Raw genomic sequence first — 21,385 nt, forward strand, 5'->3', positions numbered from 1 at the left:
AGAATCTGTAAGCAACTGGGTGAGACCTGCCCTGGTTGAAAACATCCAACCCTCACAAACTCAGCACTTCCTGCTGGAAAGGGAGTTAAAAATGAGCTTTCACAGGCCTGGTAGGGCTGAACTCCTTTTGCCAGGCTGGTAGAAGGGATTATCCCTAAAGCCCAAACTATTTCCCCACTGTGAAGCAAGGCACATCCTCATCTAAAGCTTTAGAGCCCAAGGGAAGAAGCTGTGACACCAAAACATGTTTATTGAAACAAACCAGGCTGTCCAGAAGCAGTACAAAGCTGCTCAGCATGCACAGCCCCAGGGGAGAGGGATGCTGAAGGAGGATGAATTCCAGAGCAGGTGCAAGAGGGTTTTGGGGTAGATCAGAGAAGAGAAAGAAACAGGGGTCAAAGAAGGGTAGGGAAGAAAGATTTCCAGCTAGAAGGTTAAAGCAGGAAGCACTGCAGAGAGCTGATGCTGCTGGGCAGTGGGAATCCCTCCAAGGAAGGTCTAAGCTAAGCTGGGAATTACTTCAGTGGGTGCTGCAAGAGGGAACTGAGTGGAGAGGCAGCGCTGGAGCAAAGCATGGAGCACTAACACGCTGCAGTTACACACCAGGTCACTACACTGACACATCTCAGGGCTCTAGCAACAGCTTCTCTCTCCCCCACATGGGGTCCAGTCTCTCTTTCCAAGCAGTCCCTGGAAGGCCAGAGGATTTGCAGGTGGGGAGGGGGAGATTACACAAGTGGCATCATGGCCACAACACTTCTCTGGGCTCCATGGCTCTTATTTCTTCCTGCCTCCTCTTTCCTTGAGTGCCAGGTGGATCAGAGAGCCACTGGACATGTTGTAATATGCCAGGGAGTTTGAGTCCTTGATGAAGATGCCCTGAGGAGAGAAGAAACAAACAATAAGCCACAAGAGCCAGGTACAGCAGAGATCTTGATGCTCCCTTCCCACAACACCCCTTCTCCTCAAGAGATGGAGCCCTGCTGGCCCTGCTCTGACAGCAGGGTGCTGACAGGGCTGCAGGCTCTGAAACACCCTGGAGAGAGACCAGTGCCTCAGCAGCTGGGCACTGGAGGAGGTTGGTAGTGCCCCAGGAGTAGAGAGGCAGCTCTACCCATATACAGATGGAGATGGTCACCACAACACAGGAAGTTATTCAGGCTCCACTGCTCCTTGCCCCCCTTGCCCCTCAAAGGACCTCACTGAAGCTCCCCTCTCACCAAGGGTTAACACATTATCTGCCCCCAGATGAACTGCTGAGGAGATCAGTGCCCAAAGTTCACTGCTTAGGCAGCAGGTTGTGCCTGGGCACATGCATGACTGGAAGTGAGTTATTACACAGGAGTGGTGCCTCCTGACAGCTCCACTCTGCAGAGGGAGGGAGGAAGGGAGGGAGGAAGGCCTCTGTCTGTGTTTTGGAGCCTTCTCAGAGCTGCCAGGGTCCCACAGTGTCCTATTCCATCTTCCAGAGCACCACTGGTTTGGGTTGGAAGGGACCTCTCAAGGTCACCCAGTCCAACCTCCTGCAGGGACAGCTGCAACCAGAGCAGCTTGATCACAGTCCCAGACAACCTCACCTGGAATGCTTCCAGGCAGGGGGCATCTCCCACCTCTCTGGGCAGCCTGGGACAGGCTCTCACCAGCCTGTGTCAAACATTTCTCCCTTCTCTGCAGCCTCAATCTCCCTCTTCTAGTCTCAAACCATCACCTCTTGTCCTGTCACAACAGGCCCAGCTCAGAAGTCTGTCCCCACCCTTCTGAGCAGCCCTTTCAGCACTGAAAGGCCCCAGAAGGTCTCCCTGGAGCCTTCTCTTGTGCTTGTTCAGCCTGGAGAACTCTCTCAGCCTGGCCTCACAGCAGAGGGCTTCCAGCCCTGCCAGTGCTGAGGACTCCAGAGCTGCCCCAGCAGAATCCCCTCCCTGCCCCTGCTGCCCACCCTGCTGGGGGTCAGCCCAGGAGATGGTGTGGAGCACATGTTGCTGGCTCCTGTCCAGCTTTTCACCCACCAGCACCCCCAGGCTCACACAGAGCAGGAGCAGGCTGCTGCATTTAGGTGTAAAAAAACCCCAACCAAAACTGACTTCAGAGGAAGCCTTTGAGCTCAGAGTACTCTGCAGCAGCACACCAACTGATGCCACCCACTGAAGGCCTGTCCTGCTCTGGGTGGTTCTGTGACCAAGGCAGGAAAGCCATTCCCTCTGCTCTTCCCAGTATCTCAGCAGGTCCTTTACAGCTTCTTCTTGTAAGCAAGTCAGAAAGCTCTGAAGTAGCCCCCAGCACCTGAAGGGCTCAGACCCACCTCATACTGCAGCTTCTGCTTCCCAGCTGGCATGCCTGTGGCCTCATGGATCTTAACCTTTATAACAGACACCTAGGAGAACAGAAGGGCTGGGTCAGGGCTTTGTTTTCCACCACTGGAAAGATGCTCAGAGCTGCTCCCCAGCCACACAATCCTCTTGGGCAAGAGGCTGCAGCATGGAGAATACCCAGAGGTGTACAGCTCCTGCCAGGCAGGGAAGAACTGAGGTAGCAGGGAAGGGGCAGGGGCCAGGTTAATGAGCTACATGCCTGGTCTGAGAGAGGCAGAGTGAACACCAACACTTGGCCATTCAGCTTCCATTCTGTCTTGTCCTGCATGTTGGGAACCTGGACTTTGACCGTGACTGGACCCTGGAGGAAACAAAGATAAAGCCTCATGCAGCAGTGAGGAGGCTCAGGACAGAGATAAGAGAGCAGCAGGCTGATCACTGATCTCCAGAACTAGCCTCCTATCTCAGCTCCTCAGTAAACACAGAGCTGTGCTGGCCCAAGGCTGAGAGAGCCATTCCACTGCCACCACAAGCCAAGGCTGAGCAGGGGCTCAGGAGTCCCTCCTGCAGGAGTCCCTCCTGGGGTGCTGCACACCAAGCATCCCAGGGCTAGAGTGAAGGCAGTGGAGCAGCAAACAGGAGGCAGCTTCTCCATGCAGATGGCCAAGAAGGCCACAGAGGCTCCCAACAGGACCTCCAGCTCATTCCTCAGGCTGGAGTTCAGCTGCACAGAGTCTGTGTGGCTCTGGGACACAGCACACTGCTGCACTGTCATGCTGACACCAAGGCTTCAAGCTCCTTGTGCTGGCAGCTTAGCAGCCCTCTGCTTAAAAGCAGATTAGCAGCTTCAGCTCTTTACATTATCATGAACCTAGCTCTTAATTACAGCTGAGCAGCAGGGAAACATGGAACTGCTTTGGCTGCAAGAGACCTTTAAGACCTTCAAGTCCAACCCTTAGCCCAGCACTGCCAGGGCACCACCAAGCCCTGGCCCTCAGCACCACAGCTGCATGGCTCTGAAACCCCTCCAGGGATGGGGACTCCCCCACTGCTCTGGGCAGCCTGGGCCAGGACTTCACAACCCTTTTGGGGAAGAAATTGTTCCTCATGTCCAACCTAAGCCTCCCCTGAGGCAACTTGAGGCCTTTCCTCTTGTCCTGTTGCTTGCTCCTTGGGAGAAGAGACCAACCCTCACCTCACCCCAACCTCCTTTCAGGGAGTAAGGTCTCCCCTGAGCCTCCTTTTCTCCAGACTGAACACCCCCAGTCCCCTCAGCCCCTCCTCCCCAGCCCTGCTCTCCCTTCATCCTCAGCCTTCTTGCCCTCTTCTGGACCTGCTCCATCCAGCACCTGAACATCTTTGCTGGAGAGTGGGGCCCAAAACTGAAGCCAGTATTCAAGGTGTGGCCTCAGCAGGGCCAAGTACAGAAGGATAATCCCTGCCCCAGTCCTGCTGGCCACACCATGGCCAATCCAGGCCAGGATGCTGGTGGCCTTCTTGGCCACCTGGGCACACAGTGGCTCATCTTCAGCTGCTGACTAACACCCCCAGGTCCTTTTTGCTGGGCAGTTTCCAGGCACTCTGCCCCAAGCCTGGAGCATCCCTGGGGCTGTTGTGACCCAGGTGCAGGACCCAGCCCTTGGCCTTGTCAAACCTCAGCCCACCACTGGCCTTGGCTTGTTGGTCCATCCAGGTCCCTCTGTAGAGCCTCTCCACCCTGCAGCAGCTGAACAGCCTCACTGCCTGTGTGGTGTGCAGTGCTGCACTGGTGGTAGGAAGGAGCCACCTCAGCAGTCTCTGCCCTGAGCAGTCCTCTCACACCCAGCTCCCCTGCCCCAGCAGGCCGGGCCAGGGCCCTGCTGCTCCCCAGGCAGCCGCCAAGCCTCGGCCATACCTTGTTCCTGCGCAGGAACTCCTCCTCTGGGATCAGGCTGTCCTCACTCTTCAGCTTCTTGGAGACTGGCTCCTCCTCCAGGGGGGGTGGGGGGTGGACGGGCGGCATGGGGGCCGGAGAGGGCACGGGAGCCACAGGAGGGGCAGGAACGAAGGCTGCAAGGGGATGGGAAGACACAGCCCCACCTGCCATCACCCCCTGAGCACACAGCAGGCACTGCCTTGCACTGCAGCTCCCTGAGCAGGGCAGTGCAGGCTGGGGAGAGACACCACAATAGGTGGAGGAAGTTGAGACAGCCACCAGCAAGAGGCCGAGATCAAACGCTGGGAGATGGTTTATGTTGGGAAACAGCCCAGGAAAACACAAGAGGCAGAAGAGCTTCCTGCAGAGCTTGCAGAAAAGCACAAGCTGGCACAGCCTGGCACACAGCAGTGCCAGCACCTCCAATCAAGAAGTGATGATAAGAAAGGGAAGAATTGGATTTGTTACACTCTGCTTTTCAGCCTGGAAAGCACCCAATGCCATGAAGCTGCTGGGGGGGGGGGGTCAGAGAATGGCTCTTCCCTCTGCACCAGCAGCAGCATTTCTTCACTGAAAGGGGTCTCAAACACCAGAGCAGGCTGCTCAGGGCAGTGCTGGAGTCACCCTCCCTGGAGGTGCTCAAGCAGCTGTGGACCTGGTGCCTAGGGACATGGCTTGGTGGTGACCCTGCAGTGCTGGATGAGCTTGGAGGTCTCTTCCAGCCACGGACATTCTGTGTGACCTGTCACAAGCTGTGACAGCCAAAGAGGTGCTGGCAGCTGCTCCTCACTCTGCTTCCTTCTGGGTTGCTCACATTCACCTGGGCAGGCTCCCAGGGACACAGGTATCAGCTGGCTGAGACAGACTGGTTTGCATTTCATGCTGGAGGAGGAGCCCTGAGCCCCAAAGCAGTGCTGCTAACGCTGGATCAAACACCCCAAAACTCTCAATGGTGGCACCTGGGGTCTCTGGGCACAGTCACACTCTGCTCCTCCTGTGCCTCTGGCAGTGGATGTGATCTGGATTACCAGAGGCACTGAAGGAAACAGGAATTCAAGAGCAAGCCTGCATCACAGAGCAGTTCCAGAGCCCCTGCATGGTGGGAGCTGGAAGGAACTTCTGGAGATGATCCAGTCCAACCCCCTGCTGCTACAGCAGCTTGCCCAGGATCACAGTGGCCAGGGGGGGTTGGAATCTCTCCTGAGAAGGAGCCTCCACAACCTCCCTGGGCAGCCTGCTCCAGGCCTCCAGCACCCTCAGAACTTTCTTCAGATGGAACCTCCTGGGCTCCAGTTTGTGCCCACTGCCCCTTGTCCTGTCCCTGGGTACCTCTGACAAGAGTCTGGCCCCAGCCTCTTGCCCTCCCACCCTCTATCTCTTGCTGAGCATTGCTCAGATCCCCTCTGGGGCTGCTCTCCTCTCTTCACACAGAAGTTCCATTCCCCTCAGCATGGAGTCACAGAACTGTCAGGCTTGGAAGGGACCTCAAGGCTCAGCCAGTTCCCACCCCCCTGCCATGGGCAGGGACACCTCCCACCAGAGCCACATCCAGCCTGGCCTTCAGAACCCCTGGGCACGAGGCCTCCACCCCCTCCCCGGGCACCCAAGCATCCCCACAGCCTCTCTGCGCCCGAGCTGGGCTGGCGGGGGCAGGGGGGCAGGGGGGCAGGGGGGGCAGGGGGGCAGGGGGGGCAGGGGGGCAGGGGGGGCAGCGGGGCAGGGGGGGGCAGCGGCAGGGGGGGCAGCGGCAGGGGGGGCAGCGGGGCAGGGGGGGGCAGCGGGGCAGGGGGGGCAGCGGGGCAGGGGGGGCAGCGGCAGGGGGGGCAGCGGGGGCAGGGGGGGCAGCGGCAGGGGGGGCAGCGGGGCAGGGGGGGCAGCGGGGCAGGGGGGGGGCAGCGGGGCACTGACCTGTGGGCACGATCATGGGGGGCGGGCGGGGGCTCATGATGGGCGGCGCGGAGGGCGGCATGGGCACCACGTTGATGCGCGGGGTGTGGATGATGGGCGGCATGGGGGCGGCGATCACCGAGCCGGGCGGCAGGCGCACCACCGAGGTCATGGGGGGGCGAGGCATCACCGGCACCGCCGAGACCACGGCGGCGCGCACCGGGGGCGGCATCTGCGGCGACACGGGGGACAGCCTGGCTGGGGGCTGCGCGGAGCGGGGCTGCGCGCCAGGCTCGCCCAGAACCTCAGCAAGCCACCCCCTGGCCAGCCCCAGGCGCCCCCAGAGGGGCACAGAAGCCGCGGGAATAGATTAAAGAGTTCTCCCTCCCCTCACCCCTCGGGTGTCACACCCTGAGCCACCAAGGCCAGGCCTGCTGGAAACCACCAGGGCGGCACACAGAGGAGTTCTGCTGGCCAAAGACTCGCCCACCTGGCCAGCCCCAGGTGCCTTCAAAGGGGCACAGAAGCTTCAGGAATAAAGAGTTCTCCCTCCCCCCACCACTTGGGTGTCAGACCCTGAGCCACCAAGCAAGAGCTGCTCCAGAGTGGAACCCCTGGGGCAAGGACACCGGGCAGGGAACCACCTCTGAACCTCCAGCTGCTTCTGCTCTGCATCACACCCTTTAACACCTCAAGAGAGCCCCCACCCCTTCCTCTGCCAGCCACACTCCTCCTCCCAGATCTCCCTGCCCAGCTTCCTCTCCAGCCCAGCTGATCCAAGCCTCCAAGAATGAAAAGCTCCACCCAAGTCCTGCTTTCCATTTTTAACTGCAAGTTCACGAGGGTTCCTCTGCTGGTTGAAGAAGTTATTTGGAACCACGAACTTGACTCAAAATCTGCTCCTAAGCCAGCTCCCTGCTGTCATAAACCCAGAGCTGCAGCAGGGCTCCCTCCTGATTAACTCCAGCCACACTTATTTGCTCCTGGAAGCCCAAAGACTCACTGTGGGAGGACGAGGAACGGATGTGATGGGCTGAGCGCTGGCTGGGGGGTTGGATGCTGATGAAGGAGGGGGTGGCTGTGGCATTTCGTTGGGTTTGCTGGGACCAATCTTCTCCTTGCTGTCATCTTCTGGCACCAGTCCCTTGGCCTTGTGGATGGCTTCAATTTGCTCTTGGAGAGTAATATTGGCCTGAGCAGCCTGCTGTGTGCGAGCCATGCTGCCCGAGTGGCCATCCCAGGTCACCTGCCAGGAGGAAATCAATCAGCACCCCTCCAGCCTGTCCAGGCAGCAGTGAGCTGCAAACACATGGAGAGAGCAGCTGCACAGCAGCAACAGAGCTCAGGAGGCTCCAGTCATGCAGCACAGAACCAGAGAATCACAGGATGTTTTGGATTGGAAGGCACCTCTCAAGGTCAATGAATCCACCCCCCCTGCAGCCAGCAGGGACAGCTGCAGCCAGAGCAGCTTGATCACAGCCCCAAACAGCCTCACCTGGAATGCTGCCAGCCATGGGCAGCTTGATCACAGCCCCACACAACCTCACCTGGAATGCTGCCAGCCATGGGGCAGCTTGATCACAGCCCCAAACAGCCTCACCTGGAATGCTGCCAGCCATGGGGCAGCTTGATCACAGCCCCACACAACCTCACCTGGAATGCTGCCAGCCATGGGGCAGCTTGATCACAGCCCCACACAACCTCACCTGGAATGCTGCCAGCCATGGGGCTTCTCCCAGCAATCTGGGCAGCCTGGGACAGGCTCTCAGCACCCTCAGTGCCAAACATTTCTCTCTTCTCTCCCCTCTCAATCTCCCTCTTTCAGTTTCAAACCATCACCTCTTGTCCTGGCACAGGAGGCCCTGCTCCAAAGTCTGTCCCCAGCTTTCTGAGCAGCCCTTTCAGCACTGCAAGGCCACCAGGAGGTCTCCCTGGAGCCCTCTCCAGGCTGCCCAAGGCCAACTCTCTCAGCCTGGCCTCACAGCAGAGGGCTTCCAGCCCTGCTGTGGCCTCCTCTGGCCCTGCTCCAACAGTCCCTGGCTGTGCTGAGGACTCCAGAGCTGCCCCAGCACTGCAGGGGGGAATCTCAGCAGAGCACAGCAGAGGGGCAGAATCCCCTCCCTGCTCTTGCTGCTGGGGATCAGCCCAGGACACAGCTGGCTCTGGCTGGCAGCAGACAGTGCTAACTCCTACCCAACCATTCAACCCCCAGCAGCCTCAGGTCCTTCTCAGGGCTGCTCTCAGAGTCACAGAAGTGCCAGAATTCTTCATACCACAGGGTGCTGTTCAACCCCCCCAGTGTCCACTCTACCTTTTCCTCTGGTTTCTGGATCTCCTCCTCTCCAATCTTCTTGCCTATGGCAGTCTCTTCCACACCGAAGATGTCGGTACGGCGCTCGGCCAGCTGCTTCAGGCTGCTCTCAATGTCCAGCCCTGCAGGGCACAAACAGGAACTGCTACCTCAGGGGATCTCACCAAGCATGAGGAAGCCTCCTCTAAGGACCTTTAGGCTGTTTGGTACCTTGCTCTGCTTACAGAGACACTGTGACTGATGGCTGCTCAGCAGCAGCTGCAGTTCTCTGCCCTTCAGTTTAGAGAACTCCCAGAGCTGCTGATAAATGTATCCAGAGCACGGGCAGCTGAGAGCAAAGCTGCACTGAAGATGGTCCTTATCAGTGGGATGTGGAGAGAGTGAGGGAGTGTGCTAAGAGGCACAGATTGAGAAATAGCACTGGGGTGGAAGGGAGCCTCCAAGGGCATCCTGTCCAACCCCCTGCAGGCAGCAGGGACAGCTCCAGCCAGGGCAGGCTGCACAGGGGCACAGCCAGGCTGAGCTTGGATGGCTCCAAGGATGGAGCCTCAACCCCAGCCCTGGGCAGCCTGTCCCAGTGTCTCCCCAGCCTCCCTGTGCACAACTTCCTCCTGATGTCCAACCTAAATCTGCCCTGCTCCAGTTCCAAACCATTGCTCCTCATCCTGTCACCAGAGGCCTTTTCAAACAATCCCTCCCCAGCCTTCCTGTAGCCCTCTTCAGATATTGAAGTGCAGCTCTAAGGTCTCCCTGAAGACTCCTCTCCAGGCTGCACAGCCCCAGCTCTCCCAGCCTGTGCCCATAGCAGAGGTGCTCCACCCCTCTGATCATCTCCCTGCCCTCCTCTGCACCCTCTCCATCAGGTCCATGCCTCTAGAGTGTTAGGGGCCCCAGAGCTGGACACAGCCCTGCAGGTGAGGTCTCAGCAGAGAGGAGCAGAGGGGCAGGATCCTCTCTCCATCTCTGCCCATACTGCTTTGGCTGCAGCCCAGGCTGCCATTGGCCTTCTGGGCTGCCAGTGCCCAGTGCTGGCTCCTGCCCAGCTTCTCCTCCCCAGTACCCCCAAGTCCTGGGCTGCTCTCAATCTCATCACCCCCAGCCTGGACTGACATTGAGGATCACCCTGATCCAGCACAGGACCTTGCACTTTGCCTTGCTGAACCTCATGAGGCTCTCCTCAGCCACCTTGGCAGCCTGTGCAGGTGCCTCTGGATGGCACCCCTGCAGGCCCTGAGCCTTCTCAACTGCTTGGTGTCACTGCTGGCCTGCTGAGCCTGCCCTCGTCCGCCGCGGACGAGGAACGCAGCCACAGCGCGGCACGCGATGGCCAGCAGCGAACAGCCAGGCTTGAGATGGTCCTTATCGAGTGGGGGGCAGAGCAGAGGGAGGGGGATGTGCCAGGAGCCCCCAGCAGTGGGCTGGGCAGTGGCCCTGCAAGCTGTGCTGGGGCTGGAGCCGACCTGGGGCGTAGACTTCGTCGTCGCTCTGCTTCTCGCGGATGGAGCGGTCGCGCTGCTCCAGCCAGCGCGGGTCCAGCAGCCCGATCCTCATGTGCTCCTGCATCTTGCTGGCAGGGATCTTCTCCCCAGTGATGGGGGAGACCAGGTACTCATCTGGAGCTGGGGCTGGTGGCAGCGGTTTGGAGGCTGGGGAAGCAAACCACACTGTTAAACACCAACAGCACCAAGAGGCTGCGGGCCAGGAAGCGGTGAGGGGGCCTGGGGGTGCGGGAAGGAAGTGTCCTGAGGGAGAGCTCTGCCTCCTGGAGAGGTTCTGCTCTTCACCAGCCTGAGTTACCTTTGGGGTCGTAGTCTTTCCTCACAATGACCTGGTCTGGGGTGGGAGGAAGAGGTGGTGGCATTGGGGTTTCTGGAGGAGGAGGAACCTTCTGACCTTCGTCTTCGTCATCCGAGCCCTGGTTTAGGGGGAGAAAAGGGGGGAAGAGGTAAGCAAGGCCCTCCAGTCAAGTACCCTAGCACCTGGGCTGGAAGGGACCTCCAAAGGCCATCCAGTCCAACCCCTGCAGTGAGAATGGACATGGAGAATGGGTATTAGCAAGAAGCTCTCCACAGAGAGAGAGATTGGCCATTGGGATGTGCTGCCCAGGGAGGTGGTGGAGTCACCGTCCCTGGAGAGCTTCCAGGAAAGCCTGGACGAGGCCCTGAGAGCCATGCTCTGGTCCTTGGGTAGGGCTGGGTGATCCTGGAGGGCTCTTCCAGCCTGGTGGATTCCATGGTTCTGCCCTCCACTGGATCAGGTTGCTCAGAGCCCCTTAGAGCCTCACCTTGACCATCTGCAGGGATGGGGCCTCAACCACCTCTCTGGGCAACCTGCTCCAGAGCTCCACCACCCCCACTGTAAAGAACTTGCTCCTGACATCCAATCTCAATCTGCTCTGCCCTCACTTCAACCCATTGCCCCTCATCCCACCACTGCAGGCCTTTGTAAGCAGTCCCTCTGCAGCCTTCTTGCAGGCCTCCTTCAGGTACTGGAACCTCTTCTTCTCCAGGCTGAACAGCCCCAGCTCCCTCAGCCTGTCCTCACAGCAGAGCTGCTCCAACCCCCTGAGCATTTTCATGGCCCTCCTCTGGACCCACTCCCTCAGGTCCATGTCCTTCCTGTCCAGCAAACAAGATTTGAGAGAGGCACAGGAAGTCCTGTGCAGCACAGCTGCTTTGGCCCTGACAGCTGATGTGAGTGGTTCCTCTGGACAACCACAAGTCAGATTCAGCAAGCCCAGAAGAGGAAGCAAGGGCTCCTCAGCTTCCACATTACCACAGCACAGCAAGCAGGGGCTCAGGGCTCAGCCAGGCTTCTTGCCCCTGGTTACCAGCAAAACAGCTGCTATGGAGTGAGCAGGGAGGAAGAGTCTCCAGTGAGTCATCTCTTCCATGTGCAGAGAAAGCCTCACAGGCTGGGTCACCAACAAACCCACACCACTCAGTGAGACAGTTACTGGGTTTCACTCCTGGAAATGAGGTTGGTGCCATGGAAAACGTTTAAAGAACCATAAATGGTGAACACCAACTTCAGCACTCCAGCAGGAAGAGGTCTGAAATGCCCTCAGAAGGCAACCTCAGTCCCTCAAGGAGCTGAGGAACTTCCCCCAGTGAAAACCAAGGGGACCAGAAACCACACAAGCTCCTGCTGGCTCTGCTGTTACCTCATCCATATCCTGCACTTGAGTGTCTTGATCCAGCTGGGCTGGGGGCTCATCTGTTTTCTCTTGCTTTTCATCTTCCTCATCTGACTCCACCTCCATCTCCACCTCCTCACTCTCCCCAAACTTCTCGTAGCGCTCCTGGATCAGGATGCGAGCTCCCAGCTCCTCTGGGGTGGTGGGAGGGGGGAAATTCCCTGCAAGACAGAGACCAGAGCTCCTGACTCCCTCATTGAGCTGCTCAAAGCACAGACAGAAACATCAACCTCTTGAAGGAAAAGCAGTTTCTTCACAAAGCAGCAGAGGCAAAACTTCCTGTGAGCAAACACAGAGAGGGGACAGGATGGAGACTGCAGAGAGGAACAGCAGCACCAGCTATGAGGATCACAGAGCTGCCAGGGTGGGAAGGGACCCCAAGGCTCAGCCAGCTCCAACCCCCTGCCATGGGCAGGGACACCTCACACCACAGCAGGTTGCTCACAGCCACCTCCAGCCTGGCTGCAAACACCTCCAGGCAGGAGGCTTCCACCACCTCCCTGGGCAGCCTGTGCCAGGCTCTCACCACCCTCCTGGGCAACAACTTCTTCCTCACAGCCAATCTCAATCTCCCCACCTCTAGTTCTGCTCCATCCCCCCCAGTCCTATCCCTCCCTGACACTCTCAGCAGTCCCTCCCCAGCTTTCCTGCAGCCCCCTGCAGATCCTGGAAGGCCACAAGAAGTTCTCTTCAGAGCCTTCTCCTCTCCAGACTGAACAGCCCCAACTCCCTCAGTCTGTGCTCACAGCAGAGCAGCTCCAGCCCTCTGCTCATTCTCGTGGCCCTGCTCTGGACACCTTCCAGCCCCTCCAGAGCCTTCCTGGAACAGAGGAGGAAGTTCTTCCCCATGAGAGTGGTGAAGCCCTGGAATGGGTTGTCCAGGGAGGTGGCTGAGGCCCCAGCCCTGGAGGTGTTTAAGGCCAGGCTGGATGAGGCTCTGGCCAGGCTGATCTAGTGTGGGGTGTCCCTGCCCATGGCAGGGGGGCTGGAACTAGCTGATCCTTGTGGTCCCTTCCAACCCTGACTGATGCTGTGATGTGATCCTAACTGGATGCAATACTCCAGCTGAGGTCTCAGCAGAGTGGAGCAGAGGGGCAGAATCCCCTCCCTGCCCTGCTGGCCACACTTCTCTTGCTGCAGCCCAGAGAGCCAAGCAGAGCCTGGGCTGCAAGTGCTCCCTGCTGGCTCCTGCTGAGCTTCTCCTCCCCCAGCACCCCCAAGGCCTTTTCTTTCAGGGCTGCTCTCCAGCTAGTCCCTGCCCAGCCTGTATTGGTGCTTGGGATTGCCCTGAGCCAGATGCAGGACCTTGCCCTTGGGTCTTGTTGAACTTCAAGATGAAAGCCCCAGCAGGACAGTGGGAGCAGCTCTGCTGCCCTGGAGCAGTCCTGGCCTTCTGAATCACTGACTGCAGGTAAAACCAGTCCCGGGTGGCTTCCCCCTCCCTCTTTGGGGGCCATGCAGCTGTACCAGCCGAGGGCTGCCTGCAGATGGCCTTTCAGCACGGGGCCCCCACCCCAGGGGAGCAGCAGCAGAGGTCCCAGCACTCAGCTGCAGTACCTTGCTCGTTGGGCTGGAAGTCGACAGTCTCCACCACCACGAAGTCGTGCCAGTCGATCTGGGCGTAGGCCACGCGCTCCTTCTCCTTCTCCTCCTCCTCCTTCTTCCGCTCTCGCTCCTGGAACTTCGCCCACTCCACCCTGTAGTACACCTGCACGAGCAGGCAGAGCAACAGCACAGCTCAGGCCAGCAGCACACCACAGCCTCCCTCACAGCACCACCAAGGCCCTCACAGCCATCACAGAGGCCTGGCAGGACAAAGGCTGAGCTTGGAACCTGGAGCTTGGCCTCCGGAGTCTCAGACTGCAAAGGGCTTTGCCAAAGCTGGGGCTGCAGGACTGGGGCAGGGATCATCCCCTGTGCTGGGCACTGCTGAGGCCACAACTCACATCCTGGGCCCCCCACTCCAGGGACATTGAGAGGGGCTGGAGGGTGTCCAGAGAAAGGCAGCAAAGCTGGGGAAGGGTCTGGGGAGGAGCAGCTGAGGGGACTGGGGGTGCTCAGCCTGGAGATTGAGAGGAGACCTCCTGGCTCCTCACACCTCCCTGAAAGGAGGCTGGAGTGAGGTGAGGGCTGGGCTCTTCTCCCAGGAGTAAGTGATAGGATGAGAGGAAATGGCCTCAGGTTGCCCCAGGGGAGGCTTAGGTTGGACCTGAGGAACAATGTCAGGGCCTGGCCCAGGCTGCCCAGGGCAGTGGGGGAGTCCCCATCCCTGGAGGGGTTTCAGAGCCATGGTGCTGAGGGCCATGGCTTGGTGGTGCCCTGGCAGTGCTGGGCTCAGGGTTGGACTCAGTTTTGAAGGAGTTTTCTGAGGCTGCATTTCTGAGCCTTCTTCATCTAGGACCAAGCCATCCTAGCACATGGCTCAGGTACCCCTGCAGACTCCCAGCCAGGAGCCAGCTCAGACACTCTATGACCCTGCTGGAACACCACCTGCCCAAAGCAAAGGCAGCCTCTGTGACAATGACAGAGGTCAAAGCAGTAAAGGACAGCTTGGAAGGATTCCATGTGTCAGAGGGAACCATCCTGCTTTGCACTGGTGCTGTGCAGTGTCTGTGCCTCGATGCTGCCACAAGCAAACCCCCAGCAGGGACACTGATGGCAGTGCAGAGGCAGCCTGGGGCACCCCCTGTCTGAGTACTGAACTTGCAGCCAGAGCCAGAAACATGCAGAGGAGGAAACCAACAGCCACTCCTGCAGGTTGGGGTTGCAATACCTGGTCCAGGACTTCCTTGGGATTTTCAGCCTCCTTCTTGAGCTTGAGGAGCAAACCCTTTGGAGGGATCAAGATCTGAAACACATTTGACATGACAGTTGGGGACAAACCTTTTGGCCAAAGCCTCCTTTCCACACTGACAAACACATCAGCAGACCCCTGAGCCTGCATGCCTTGTCCTGCATCACTTCCTGCTCATGCTTTGGGCTCATACAGGCCCTGCTGGCCCTCCAGCCCCACTCTGCATTTAAAAAGCCCTACAAATGGGTCAGGGCAGTCCTAGATGTCAAATGCAGGCTGGGGGGGATGAGATTGAGAACAGCCCTGCAGGCAAGGACTTGGGGGTGCTAGTAGGGGAGAAGCCAGCACTGGGTACTTGCAGCCCAGAAGGCCAATGGCAGCCTGGGCTGCAGCCAAAGCAGTGTGGGCAGAGATGGGGAGAGGGGATCCTGCCCCTCTGCTCTGCTGAGACCTCACCTGCAGGGCTGTGTCCAGCACTGGGGCCCCCAACACTCTGGAGGCATGGACCTGATGGAGAGGGTGCAGAGGAGGCCATGATCAGAGCACCTGCAGCACCTCTGCCATGGGCACAGGCTGGGAGTGCTGGGGCTGTTCAGCCTGGAGAGAAGGCTTCAGGGAGAGCTGCACTTCACTATCTGAAGAGCCCTCCAGGAAGGCTGGGGAGGGACTGGTGACAGGACAAGGAGCAATGGTTTGGGACTGGAGCAGGGGAGATTTAGGTTGGACATCAGGAGGAAGTTGTGCACAGGGAGGCTGGGGAGACACTGGGACAGGCTGCCCAGGGCTGGGCTTGAGGCTCCATGCCTGGAGCCATCCAAGCTCAGCCTGGCTGTGTCCCTGTGCAGCCTGCTCTGGCTGGGGCTGTCCCTGCTGCACCCCCCCAGCCCAGTCCTCTCCCGGGGCTCCAGCCCAGCCCTCTCCTAGGCTCCAGCCCAGCCCTCTCCTGGGGCTCCAGCCCAGCCCTCTCCTAGGCTCCAGCCCAGCCCTCTCCCGGGGCTCCAGCCCAGCCCTCTCCCGGGGCTCCAGCCCAGCCCTCTCCCGGGGCTCCAGCCCAGCCCTCTCCTAGGCTCCAGCCCAGCCCTCTCCCGGGGCTCCAGCCCAGCCCTCTCCCGGGGCTCCAGCCCAGCCCTCTCCCGGGGCTCCAGCCCAGCCCTCTCCTGGGGCTCCAGCCCAGCCCTCTCCTAGGCTCCAGCCCAGCCCTCGCCCAGGGCTCCAGCCCAGCCCTCTCCGGGGCTCCAGCCCAGCCCTCTCCTGGGGCTCCAGCCCAGCCCTCTCCGGGGCTCCAGCCCAGCCCTCTCCTGGGGCTCCAGCCCAGCCCTCTCCTAGGCTCCAGCCCAGCCCTCTCCGGGGCTCCAGCCCAGCCCTCTCCTGGGGCTCCAGCCCAGCCCTCTCCTAGGCTCCAGCCCAGCCCTCTCCTGGGGCTCCAGCCCAGCCCTCTCCTAGGCTCCAGCCCAGCCCTCTCCTGGGGCTCCAGCCCAGCCCTCTCCTAGGCTCCGGCCCAGCCCTCTCCTAGGCTCCAGCCCAGTCCTCTCCTAGGCTCCAGCCCAGCCCTCTCCTAGGCTCCAGCCCAGCCCTCTCCTAGGCTCCAGCCCAGTCCTCTCCTAGGCTCCAGCCCAGCCCTCTCCCGGGGCTCCAGCCCAGCCCTCTCCGGGGCTCCAGCCACCCTCCCAAGGCAAACACTCAACCCCCTGCTGAGAGCACCCCTGTGGAGCAGGGCTACCTTTGTGTACTGCTCCACCAGCTTGGTGAAGTAGTTGAAGAGGCTGTGCTGGGGGCGCAGGAAGTCGAACTGGTAGTTCCTCTGCTCCTTCTGCATCAGCTGGGTCAGGAACTGCCTGCCGTTGCGCGCCACGAACTGCGCCGTCAGCTTCACCACGTCCAGGTCGAAGGCCGAGATGGAGGGAGGGTCGGCGATGAACTCGAACTCTGGAGGTGGCTCTTTGGGGACCACTGTCTCCTGGATCACCTGGGCCTGCACCTGCAGGGCAGGAGGCAGAGTGAGCAGGGACTGAGGAGGGGAATCGCTGCCCAGCGCTCGGCACAGCCTCCTTCCCCTCTCGGCGGGGCGGGCCCCCGGGCAGCTGCAGGGAGGAGTCAGCAACTACCATGGGGTGCACCTGGATGCACCTGGACCCCCCCAGGCAGACCTCACAGCAGCCTCCCAACAGCTGCAAGGGGCCTACAAGAAAGCCAGGAAGGGACTTTGCACCAGGGATTGTAGTGACAGGATGAGAGGCCAGGGATTGGAGCTGGAGGAGCAGACTGAGACTGGGGACGAGGAGGGAACTCTTCCCAGCCAGGGTGGGGAGACTCTGGCACAGGCTGCCCAGGGGAGCCTGTGGCTGCTCCCTGCCTGGGGGTGTTCAAGGCCAGCCTGGATGGAGAACTGAGCAACCTGGGCTGGTGGGAGGTGTCCCTGCCCACGGCAGGGGGAGGGGAACTGGATGAGCTCTGCAGGTCCCTGCCTTTAGGGCCTGCCAGGAAAGAGATGCTGCTCCAACAGCTACAGCTCTGGACACCAGGAGGACTCTGCTAGCAGTACCTGGAGGTGACTTTGGTACCTCCAGTCTGGAGGCACTGCTCTCCAGACTGGCCAGCACTGCACTGAGCACTCTGCAGGGCAGAGCAAGCAGGAGTCTCAGAGTCCTTTCCCCCAGGACATGGATCTGTGGCCCAGGCTGGAAGGGATCCCACAGACCACCTGCTCCAAGCCCCCTGCCAGCAGCAGGGACACCTCTCAGCTGGGTTTCTGAGCAGCTGAGCAAGATCAGCAACATCTTGCTCTCCCCATTTCAAGGGGAAGTTGCTCTCTTTGGCAGACACAAAGGAAATGCTGCTAACACAACACTGCATGGGAGAAGCCCAAGCTGCAGCCTCAGGGAAGTGCTCTGAGGCTTGGGCTGTGGCAGGAGTCCTCAGCTCTCACCAGTGGGAGCCCCAAAGCAGTCAGGGCACAGCTAAACATCAAGGTGGGCCAAGGAGAACAGCAGGCTGGGTCTGGCACACACAGCCCTTGAGCTGGCAGCAAGTGGAGGATGCAGACCTGCCCCCAAGAGTGTCAGACCCCCAGCCCCACCCCCCCAGGGCTGGGATGTGCCAACAGCTCCTGGCACAGAGCTCTGCCTGCAGCTCAGGCTGGGACCTGAGCACCCAGCAGCCCCCTTCCTGAGCAAGGCCCAAGGGCAGCACTGACCTTCTGTGGGAGCTGCTGCTGAGCACTCTGCTGCTGCTGCATGACCTTGGGGATGGCAGCTGAGGGCTCCTGAGCCTTGCCCTCCTTGAACTCGCTGACCTTGTGGCGGTAGTAGGCGTGGTAGGGGTCGGTGGGGTTGAGGAAGTTGAACTTGGGGTTGTTGATCTCATTCTGCCGGATCCGAGCCTCGAACTCAGGACCATTCCTGGGGAGCAGAGAGGCAGAGGGGTGGGCACCAAGCTGTGTGCCCACAGCTGACCCTGCCAGGGCAGGGAGTGTGCAGGCAGCAGGCAGCCCCTCTGGGGGCTGGGGTGGCTAAGAACCCAGAGCCAGCTCGAAGGCTTTCACCTCCTGTGCTCCTCACACACTGCCCAGGAGGCCAAGGCTCCCCCTGGAGCTCACACAGGGGGGAGGCAGCCAGGGAGGGTTACAAGGGATGAGAGGAAGGCTTCAGCTTGCAGAACATTGGGATGAAGCAAATGGAAGCAGCTCAGCTGAGGCAAGGCCAGCCAGCTGCCAGCCCTCCCCCCCCCGGGGCAGCTCACCCCTCCTGAGTGAGGCTCAGACTGCTCTCTGGAGGTGCACACATCCCTCCCCCTGGCCAGAAGGCAGGGAGGTGGCCAAGGCTTGGAGGCACAGCTCTGAGCCACCAGCACAGCCCAACCCAGCTGCACAGCAGGAGGGATGGGGCTGAACTGCAGGGCTCAGGCAGCCAGCAGCCTCTCCTGTCCTGGGAAGTGCATCACCTCCCATGGGCCTACAGGCTTCAGGCCACAGCCACAGCTCCTGCTGGCTCCATCTCCCACTGAGGCCTCTGGGATGAGGCTCCCTTCCTACCTGGGGTATTGGTTTCCCTCCTGAGGGGCAGCTGGTCCCTGGTTCGTTGCAGGATTTCCCAGAGGCCTTGGTCTGATCCCCCCCAGCCCTCCCAGCAGAGCTCTCTCACAGCAGCAGCAGAAGGCTGCCAGCTCTCTGCCACAGCCTCACTGCAGGCCACTCAGCCTGGAGAGCCCTCACAGGGGGCAGGGGACTGCCCCTGCTGCAGCTGCTGGAGAGGAGCAGCACCACCCCAGACACTCACCTGGCCACGAAGCTGGCAGTCTTGTCCACAATGTTCCTGACCTCTGGAGGAGGGTAGATGATTCCCACCACAGGCTTGGCTGGGGCTGCTTCCTCTTTTGACTCCTCTTCAGCCTGCAAGGGCAAAGGAGAGGCAGAGGTAGAGAGAGTGCTCTGCCCTGCTGCCTCCTGGCTGCAGCAAGCATGCAAAGCTGAAGGGCACAGGAACCACAGCACAGCTTGGCTGGGAGGGGACCCCAAAGGCCAAACCCCCTGCAGCCAGCAGGGACAGCCCCCCCAGATCACATCAGAGCTCTGAAAGCCCTCCTGGGCTGGGGACTCCCTGGGCAGCCTGGGCCAGGCCCTGACAACCCAGCTGGGAAAGACATTGCTCCTCATGCCCAACTTAAAGCCCTCCTGGGGCAGTGTGAGGCCATCTCCTGCAGTCCTCTCCCTTGCTCCTGGGAGCAGAGCCCAACCCCCCTGGCTGCAGCCTCCTCCCAGGGAGCTGCAGGGAGCAGTGAGGCCTCCCTCAGCCTGCAGGCTGAGCACCCCCAGCTCCCTCAGCTGCTGCTCCCAGCCCTGCTCCCCAGCCCCCTCCCCAGCTCTGTTGCCCTCCTCTGGCCCTGCTCCAGCCCTCAGTGTCCTGCTTGGAGGGAGGATTTGAGCTGTGGCTTCACCAGTGCCCAGCCCAGGGGCTGACTCCTGCTGGCCACACCACTGCTGAGGCAGGTAGCCATGGGGGCTGCAAACCCAGAGCAGGGTCATGTTGAGGTGGCTGAGCTGGACAATTCCCCTCCCTTCTGCCTCCTCACCTCCCCTGGCAGTGCCAGGGACCTCACCAAGCTGAGCACTGCTCACAGCAATGCAGAGGGCACACAGGGCCCTGCCTCTCCTCCTCAGCCCCCAGAGCAGCCAATCCCTCCTGACACAAAGGTCTGCTTCAACAGCCTGCAGCAGCCAGCCCACAGAGGCATTCCTCAGCTCCTCAGGGTAGGAGATGATGTTTGGCTGCCTGGCCAGGGGACCCAGCTGCAGGGCTGGGCACTGGCAACCAAAGCAAGCCCTCCTGGCACTGCTCCCTTTTGGCCTTGACCCTGTGTGGGCTGAAAAATGCTGACCCAAGGGGCAGCCTGGGGGGATGCCTGAACCTCCCCATCCAGGAACAGCTCACTCAGCATTGCAGAACAGCTCTGGAAGGCATGGGTGCTCCCAGGGGCCTGAGGGGCTGCAGGGAATCTGAGCTGTTAGCACCACTGCTGATCCTGGTGCAGCTCAGCAGAGCCTCTCCCTGCAGGAATGCTCTGCAGGGCACTTTGCTCACTGATGGCAGAGCAAACCCCAAGCCCAAGTCCCTGGGGATGGCTTTGTCTTGCCAAAGCTGCACTTGTCAGCACGCTGATCCTCTCCCAGCAGCCTGCACAGCCCCAAAGAAGCTGAGCTGCAGTGGGCCCAGGGATGGGGCACCTGGGCCAGGCTCTCCCCACCCTCAGTGCAAGCTTCCTCCCTTCTCTCCAGCCTGCATTCCCCTCCTTCAGCTCCAGACCATCACCTCTTGCCCTGACACAACAGGCCCTGCCCCAAAGGCTGTGCCCAGCTCTCTGGCTGGCCGCTCCCAGGACTGAAAGGCCACCAGGAGGCCTCCCTGGAGCCTTCCCTGCTCCAGGCTGAACAACCCTGTGCTGGGCTGCAGCCAGGGCAGGGAGAGCAGCACAGGGAGGGGATTCTGCCCTCTGCTCTGCTCAGAGCCCACCTGCAGCACTGCCCCCAGTCCCAGTGCCCCCAGCACGAGAAGGACCTGGAGCTGCTGCAGGGGGTCCAGAGGAGGCCATGGGAGTGCTGGGGGCTGCAGACCCTCCCTGTGGGGACAGGCTGAGGCAGCTGGGGCTGTGCTGCCTGGAGAAGAGAAGGCTCCAGGGAGGCCTCAGAGCAGCCTGCCAGCAGCGGGCAGGGTCCTGCCGGAAGGGCAGGCAGGGAGCCAGCAGGGGCTGGGAGGGGCAGGATGCAGAGGCTTGGGAAGAGCACAGCGAGACTGCGGGTAAGAAATTCCCTAGAGTGAGAGGGCGAGAGCCTGGCACAGGCTGCCCAGGGAGGCTGCGGCTGCCCTGGGGGTGCTCAGGACCAGGCTGGATGAGGCCCTGAGGAGCCTGGGCTGGGGGAGGGGTCCCTGCCCGTGGGGGGGGCTGGAGCTGGAGGAGCTTGGAGGCTCCTTCCAACCCAAAGCACTCTCTGAATCTACGACCTCCGGCTCTCCGTAGGGGCCTCCCAGACAAGGCCTTCGCCCTCCGCCGCCCTGCCGCTGCCCCGCAGCCCAGGCCCAGCCCCGCCGCGCCCCGACCCCTCGCGGCCCGCACCGGCTTGTTCTCGGCGGGAGGCGCCGGCTGCGCCGGAGGCATGGCTTGCACGGGTCCGGCCGGCATGGCGCTGCCTGGCGGTGGCGGGGAAGGCCTCCCCGCCGGAGCCGCTGCCGGTCTGAGGCGCAGGGGAGGAGGAGGACGCCGAGGGCCCCGCGGGGGACGAAATGGCGCCGGCCCGCCAGGCGCCGCGCGTGCGCGCCGGAAGTGACGCAGGGCCCCGGCGGGCGGCCGGCGCGGCCTGGGCACTGCGCGTGCGCGGCGGGACGTACCATTACACGGCGGGGGGGGGGGCGGGGGATCGCCCAGAGGTGGAGCGAGCCGCTGCCGGGAGCCTGCCCGTAGGGGGCGCAGTCCGCCGGGAGCG

The 21,385-nt window shown here is 61.1% G+C and overlaps 1 protein-coding gene across 1 annotated transcript; it reads right to left on the reverse strand.

The window, feature by feature from the left end:
- Positions 1-230: 230 nt before the first annotated feature.
- On the reverse strand, positions 231-21,202 carry SF3A1 (splicing factor 3a subunit 1). Its single transcript, XM_068161860.1, has 16 exons — positions 21,019-21,202; positions 18,687-18,799; positions 17,606-17,810; positions 16,133-16,390; positions 14,392-14,466; positions 13,176-13,326; positions 11,586-11,779; positions 10,220-10,337; positions 9,883-10,068; positions 8,423-8,544; positions 7,115-7,357; positions 6,133-6,343; positions 4,204-4,358; positions 2,569-2,670; positions 2,300-2,371; positions 231-879 (listed from the first exon to the last, which is right to left on the reverse strand). The coding sequence occupies exons 1-16, from the start codon at positions 21,082-21,084 to the stop codon at positions 778-780; spliced, it is 2,373 nt and encodes a 790-aa protein (XP_068017961.1). The 5' UTR covers positions 21,085-21,202; the 3' UTR covers positions 231-777.
- Positions 21,203-21,385: the final 183 nt, after the last annotated feature.

This window comes from Melanerpes formicivorus, unplaced genomic scaffold (assembly GCF_026170545.1).
Source record: "Melanerpes formicivorus ecotype bairdi unplaced genomic scaffold, bMelFor1.0.p_v2 SCAF_60, whole genome shotgun sequence".
In the NCBI taxonomy this organism is placed as follows: Eukaryota; Metazoa; Chordata; class Aves; order Piciformes; family Picidae; genus Melanerpes; species Melanerpes formicivorus.